Source organism: Podarcis filfolensis (assembly GCF_964270895.1).
Source record: "Podarcis filfolensis genome assembly, chromosome: 2".
Taxonomy (NCBI): Eukaryota; Metazoa; Chordata; class Lepidosauria; order Squamata; family Lacertidae; genus Podarcis; species Podarcis filfolensis.
This window is the reverse complement of record NC_139605.1, coordinates 93,585,874-93,592,974: the sequence shown is the minus strand read 5'-3', so window position 1 is coordinate 93,592,974 and position 7,101 is coordinate 93,585,874. Positions and strand designations below refer to the sequence as shown.

Here is a 7,101-nt window from a genome sequence, read left to right as displayed (position 1 = left end):
CAGGAAAGTGTGGCAGTTTATAAGTTTTGTGCAAGTGGGCTTCCTACCCCAAGAAGCAAACAGTAGTACCTTCACCCCAACCCAACTATGTTTCTTCACTATTAGTATATCTGTGCAGAGAGGGAGCTGGTCCCCTCCCATCTTGAACTAGGACTGAATTGAGGGAGGGAAACAAGACAAGGCACACAGGAAAAATTCAACATTGCTCAGTCCAGCACTTTATATACAAATTGTTATTTAAAAAAAAAGAAATGAGGGGGCCTTTAGGCCTAAGCTTTGGCATCATGTCCATCCAGCAGCAAGTGAAAAGCTGTAAGGAAAGCACTGCATCCGCACTATCCTATCTAGAAAGGCAGCACCATAGGAGCCATGGGAGCTAACCCCCCCACCCCACTCAGTGGCTGGTATGAGTCAAGGATGTAACAGAATCTGCACAAAAGGCACAAAGTACTTTGGCCAGCAGCAAGGGTCCCACTACAATAATTGCAGTAGGAAGCAACGTAACAGGACGCTTGCCTTAACTGCTGGATGAAATCTCTAGCTCCTGTTACAGAGTTAGCTGAATATCCTCTGCGTATTTTTTTTGCAACTATTATGCCTTGCACGTCACACACAGGCCAGAAAGAAAGCCTCTCACACCCCTGAGGGGGGAGCGAAGTATTTTCTGCAAGGGTAGAAAACAGCAAGGATACCCCAGAACCCAATGCACACGCACACACAAAAGTTAAGCTGTGGCATTCTTACTCTTCACAGTAGATGCCTTTCCCCAACCCAAGCAAGTGAATCAATTGCACTTAGGTGGCTATTCCCCACATGAGCTGCTTTAAACAGTGCTAGTAGCAATCAGTACACAGGGGGAGGCTGGTAGCCCTCAGAGTCCTCTCCGGTGCGAGGAGTGAAGGGTGGCTGCTGGTAGCTCTCATGACCAACATTGGGGTAGCTTGAGTAGGGGGGCACAGGACCTGGAGCTGGGTCAACGTAGCTGTGGTCAAAGTCTTGCACCCCCATGCGGTAGCGCTGAAGTGCAAAGGTGATCAGGAGCCCCTGTGGACAGAAACAAGCTATTAGCTCTGGCTGGCAAGGACCAGGATGGGTCTGTGAAGAGTTGGTCACATGCAACAGCCATTTATATAGCCATTCCTCTGTAAGGTAGTTTAGTAGCATTGCTTTGTTTCGGATGGGAAGGCCAGGGAAATTCTATGGCCACCTTGTGAGGCAACGCCAGAGAGATCTGAGCTGGTTACTTGTTTTGAGCTCAGTTTAACAGGTGTTGGCAAACTAATTATCAGCTTCATAGCCAATCCCCAGTTCAGGGCTGGCAGCTGGCAGCCTGCCTGACTTCAGCCTTGGACTCCCTTGGGCCAGAGAGAAACCTTCACTCACCCATGAGAAGATGGAGAAAAAGCTGAAGGCAATTGAAGCACGGGCAGAGTCGGCTCCAATCGATACATCTTTGGGAGGTGTTGATGCCCACTGGTTTGTTAGCACGCAGAACCCAATAAACCACAGAAAGGCCCAGAGAGCTGCACAAAGAGAAAAAAATATATTTAGCAAGAGTGGAAGGGACTGGGTGACTTATTAACAGAATATGAAGGCCTACGATAAGCCCTGCTCTAAGGGCTGTATCTGATGCCGCAGCTTCAGTGCTAAAACAGACTTTTAGGCAGGCAATACTCCCAGCTCCTGAGGCTTGGGGACCCTCGAGCTGATTTTGGGGCATGCTGCAGATGGAGGGGAACATCCCGTCTGTTTGCACAGCATTGAATACAACTATAGGTCTCTTCCTTTTTGCTTACCTGCTGGTTATTCTGCCAGTCTCTTCAAATTTAACAGAAGCACAGGCACCCTTCAGCTGAAGTTACAGGAGAACAACTTACCCCGACCTGGTGTGCTGGGACACCTCCCACTAACCGCAGCCAGAATGGCCCATGGTCGCAGATAGTTGGCAATATCTGGAGGGCACCAGGCTGGGGAAGCCTGCAGTACAGAGCACTACCATTCTGCTCCTGCTATCAACTGCAGCTACAACTATATGATAAAATACCTGCCACTTGTGCTCTGGTTATCAGGAAATTCTACGGCTCCTCCAGACAACTTGTTTAATGAGCATTCTTTCCAGCTTGCTTGCACAAAAGCTACCCGGCTTTTTGTCTTATCGTTACTGAGCATTCATTTATAATTTCGGGGGGCAGTTATGTAACTATGAGCATTCATCCTGATTTGCCTGTGGGATGTTCCAAGTCTTCCTGTTAGTCATTTGTTTATCTCACCCTTTTCAATGCATCACACTTTTTCCCCATCGCTTTCCAAACTACATAATTTGTTTAATGGATGTATTGTTCTAGGGCAGCGAAGCACTTTAGATTTGCAGATTTAAAGTGCTTTGAATTTCTGGTATGCACTTGAATCCCTCCCACAAAGTATTGACAGTCTGGAGGAGACCTTACACTGAACAAAATGGGCATATTCTGCAACCGTCTCAGAAGGATGCGTGGGCCAAGTTTTGATTACAGTATTAGTTAATCTAGGCCATGGCCTGGAATGGGAGTCCAGAATCTCCTGTTTCTCAAAGTAGAACAAACGCTATCTAGAAGCCCCCTTAAAGAAACATGTGACATTTTTTTCAAGGTATTAAGGCATGTGGCATTTATGTCAGGGAACAAAGGGGCACCCATTCAATGGTGTCTCCTCCTTGCCCAGCACTAATCTTTACCAATAATATAGCATCCCAGTGTTTTTAGGAACACAGGCAGTCTCTCCTGGAAGACACTTTCATTCAGACAAAACAAGCCCTCGCAGGCAGCATGCCAGGGGAGCTGAGCTGTTCCAGACTCACATCACACTGAGAGCAAAACAAGGGAAGGCATTGTCCAGCTCTGCAAAGGGGGTGGGGAAAAGAGAGAGGAGGAAGAGAACATGTAGGGAGCCTTGCCCTCCCTCCCCACAAGGACTTGTTTCATGTCACACCTCCCAATAAGAAATACCTGAGAAGCCCAGGTCGGCCATAACGAGGTACTTGCGATCAGTAGCATTGCTAATCTGTGGGAAGTAGATATCCACCATCAAGAAGAATACACAAGCCAAGAAGGCAATCACTCCGATGCCAATGCCGTAACGACAAGCATCCTCACTGTGGTTGAAGACGCAGTACAGCTCGTCGGATGAAGAATGGTTGGTGTAGCCTTCACCAATGATGCAGGAGAAAACAATGAGTGCAAAAATCTGCAACAACAAAAAAAAGTACAATGCTACCCACCATCTTCCAGAGTAGTGAGGTGCTTCCGTTAAGGCACAAATCAACCATGATTTCATTTATATCCCATCTCTCTGCGATCATGGAACCCACAAGTGTACATGTTCTGAGGTGGTCACCCATCCAGTTACTGACCAGACCTGCTTAGCTACAGCAAGATGGTGGCCTCATGTGCTTTTAACATCATAACTTGGGACCACTAAATCCCGAAATCCCACCTCTATGCAAAACATTACTCTTGCAAGGTCCCAACCTGCATCTTTGTGCACAGCTGAGAAATGCATTGCATTCATTCTGAACAAAGTACGGAGCAGCAGAGGCCTCAATAGTTCAAACCTCACCCTAAGGAAAAGAGGAGCAATAATTATAGCTGGGTGCTGGACATCATGCCAGCTAAGATAAGGAGTTTTGTTTGAGACCACCTGGCACTGGAGATCGGTGCATCCTAGAAAGAGAACCATACAAATGGCTGAGGAGCCTTCCCTCTTGACTTTTCAGACAAAGCCGCTTCAGGGTTCAGACAGATCTCTCCACCTCCCCAACTAATTTTAAAGCTGTCATTTTCTCCTCACCAGTAACAAGCTGCTCTCAGCCACAGGTCAAAAATCAAGCACGCTTGAAGTGCACTTGCTCACCTCTCAAGAAAATGTCTTTCACATGAGGCAAGCAGGACTCAGGCATGTTAACCTCTGCTAACATGACATGATTTCCTACATAACTCCTACCCTCCTTGTCTGCCCCCTCCCATTATAAGTACCTGATAATACTTTTAGATTGTCCTTAAGGAGTGCCATTATTGACAGAATTTCACATCACCTCTGGAAGATGCTCCTAGAACCCTCACTGAAAACCAGAAGACTAGAAGCATAACTCTCCCTCAGAATGTTTGGAGCAGAGATTCCCAAACTTGGGTCTCCAGCTGGTTTTGGACTACAACTCCCATCACCTGTAGTTATCAGGACTAGTGGTCAGGAATGATGGGAACTGTAGTCCAAAACAGCTGAAGACCCAAGCTTGGGAAAGGCTCTTTTGGAGGAACCAGCCATGAAAGGATCTGTCTTACTGGATCTAGCAAAACTCTGGAGCCAGCTGCTTCCTAAGCAGTTTCGCTCTTCCTTACTGCCAAACAAATACTCCATATATCTGAAGAGTTTCTCTCCATCTACAAACGCTGCCCATAGAGAAGGGCGTTCCTCTTTGTGTTACAGACCCAGAAGCCTTGAGCACCCAGCTCGTCAAAAGGCTAGGAAGGCAGCAGCCTAGCTCCGCTCAAGGCCTATCAGCTGACAGCCATATGACCAGGCTGCTTCTCCTCAAACAACCCGCAATACAAAGCGATGGACTTTATTCGGCGGAGTTGCCCAATCCTAAGCAAGTGAATGGGAGCGAAGCAGCGGCCGAAGGCGGGCCAACAACCAGAAGCGGCCCCTGCCCGGTTCCCACGCGCGGGGCTCCCCACCGGCCGAGAGAGACGGGGCGCAGCGCGGGAGACGCGCTGCCAGGGCGCACCTGCCATCTACATGCGGCCTCGGGGGCCGAGAGCGGAGGGACCCGCCACTGGCCCGAAGTGGATGATTTCCAGAGGACTTGGCCACGCGTCTTCTTCAAAAGCGGAACAACAAGGAGAGACTCCTCCTATCCGACGCCCGGGGCCTCCAGCAGGTGTCTCCATTCCCGACGGCGCTGCGTGACACTGCATTGCTCCGCCTCAACTACTTCCCCTCCTAGGGTGCTACTGTTGGTGGCAGGAGGCACGGCCCAGGTGCCTAGCGGCCCCGCCTCAGCTACGCCAGCCTCACCTGGGCCACTAGCTAGTGGCACCCTGGCCACTAGCTCGCCCTCCTTCGCGGCCGAGCGCAGCGTGGGGGCGCGCGCGCGCCGACTTGCCCGGGGTTAGGAAGGAGCCGGGCGGCCTCTGCAAAAGTTCAGAGCCCAACTTCCGCGCTGCGTTCCGCGAGCCCCGGCCCGACGCCACTCACCGCACTCAGAAGGCGCGCGATGACCTGCGGCTGCTGCAAGAAGCGCCACGGGTCGAACGTGCCGCCCGCCTTGGCAGCTCCGTAGGCACCGCCGCCGCCGTCGCCGCTCTCCATGACTCAGGCGCCGCGCTTTGCTGCCCCGCTCCCGGCCCGGAACTCGCGGTGCCCGCCTCGCCCCGACTTGTGTTTGCGCGTCCGCAAGCCCCGCCTTTCCACTCCGCCCCCAGGGGAGGAGAGCCGACCCGGGACCAGGGAAGCCACGAGGGTCGCGCCCGCCGGGTTTCCTTCCTGGAGAGCTGCGACGGCTTCTCATGCTTCCGCGCCGGCTGCAGCGCACTTCGCAGGCTGGGTTTCAGATTTATGGCCGCTTGGAATTAAGGTGCAAGACGTACTTCAGGGATAGAGAGTCTCGGGCGGGCCCGGAGCTTTTCCCAACCTACAACCCAGCCCAGGGTACACCCCTCCTCACCAGCGCCGTTTCATATCCTCTTAGATATTTGTTTTTTGCTCGCTCTTTCAACTTTGACAATGCCTCTTTGCTTCTCTGGATGGAGGACAGAGACCCCATCAGCGCTATACATTTAAAGCTGTATGCCACTAAAGAACCCCCCCCCCCAAAAAAATCCTGGGAACTGTAGATTAAGAGTGATGAGGGAGGTTAGGAGACCCCCTTTCCCCACCAGAGAGCTATAATTCCTAGCATCCCCTAGAATAGAGTTTGAATGGGGATTGTAACTTTGAGATAGGAAGAGGAGGTCTCCTAACAGTGCGCGGCATCTTTAACGGACTACAGTTCCCAGGATTCTTTGGGTGAAAGCCACGACTGCTTAAAGTGCTATGGCGCTACTTTACACAAATAACACAGATGGGGTCAGAGTGCTGTGTGCGCAAGTAGAAACTAGTCTACCGTACAAAGGAAAAAATAGAAAACCGTATTTCAGCTTGTCTCTACCTTAGATCTTATTTTGGTGTACAAAGGCATGAAAACGTCAGTTCCTCATTTATACTGTTCCATGCTAAATAAAAGACTGAGAACTAGAAAGAAGGATCTGGACATCAGCTTAAAACTCATACTGCATGCAGTGAGTCTTGTTGCAGGCACATTCATTTAAGAAACGAGGCAGACTTTACCCCTCTCCCACCCCCCGTCTTGTACCCTCCCCAAATCTGCTCTGGAAGGTTGGGTAAACACCTAGGACAGATTTAGGTAGTGCACAGGGGAGGAGAGGGAAGGGAGTGAAGTCCCTTTGCACTGGCAGTAATCCTTCTGCTAACACAATGCAACCCCATACATTTTAAGCATATGGCTTCCCCTAGAGAATTATGTAAGGCTGTCATACGTCCAGATTTTCCCTGACATTACGGGATTTCAAAGGCAGAAGTGACATGGGGGGATTTCTGCAGTAGTTCAACAACATCTGGAGACCCAAGGTTGAGAAAGGCTGGAAGAGATCATAGAAGCAGGAAGAGAAACCAGAACCAGACGGTGGGATTCCCCCAAAAAACCATGTCAGTGGAAGCGTTGCACAAAGGTGCTCTTCCTAATCTCTTCCCATTGATGGGCCCTCTCAAATTGTCTCGAGGGTGGGGGGAGAATTCTTAAAACAGTGCACAGGATGAATTGTTTCTGGGAAGCTGAAATGCTTTCTCCGACAGAATGTTTGTAATAGTGCAGTGTTGAATTCCACCCCGAGTTGAATTCTTGAGGCAATCAGACATCACCCATGCTTGCAAGCTAAGAGACCATTTCACATAAAAACAAGTAGCTTTGTAAGTGTTGCTTTTTCTTTTCTTTGTGTTTGTAGATTAATACCATTTCAAAATCGTTTTGAACTTGTCTGATTTATGGTTATTTAGTTCACTTGATGG

The 7,101-nt window shown here is 49.9% G+C and overlaps 1 protein-coding gene across 1 annotated transcript; it reads right to left on the bottom strand.

Annotated features, from left to right (window-relative positions):
* Nucleotides 1-195: 195 nt before the first annotated feature.
* Nucleotides 196-5,601, bottom strand: SYNGR2 (synaptogyrin 2). The gene is made up of 4 exons (XM_083598438.1): nt 5,233-5,601; nt 2,985-3,222; nt 1,384-1,523; nt 196-1,044 (listed from the first exon to the last, which is right to left on the bottom strand). Exons 1-4 carry the CDS (start codon nt 5,344-5,346, stop codon nt 844-846), a joined length of 693 nt encoding a protein of 230 aa, XP_083454564.1. The 5' UTR covers nt 5,347-5,601; the 3' UTR covers nt 196-843.
* Nucleotides 5,602-7,101: the final 1,500 nt, after the last annotated feature.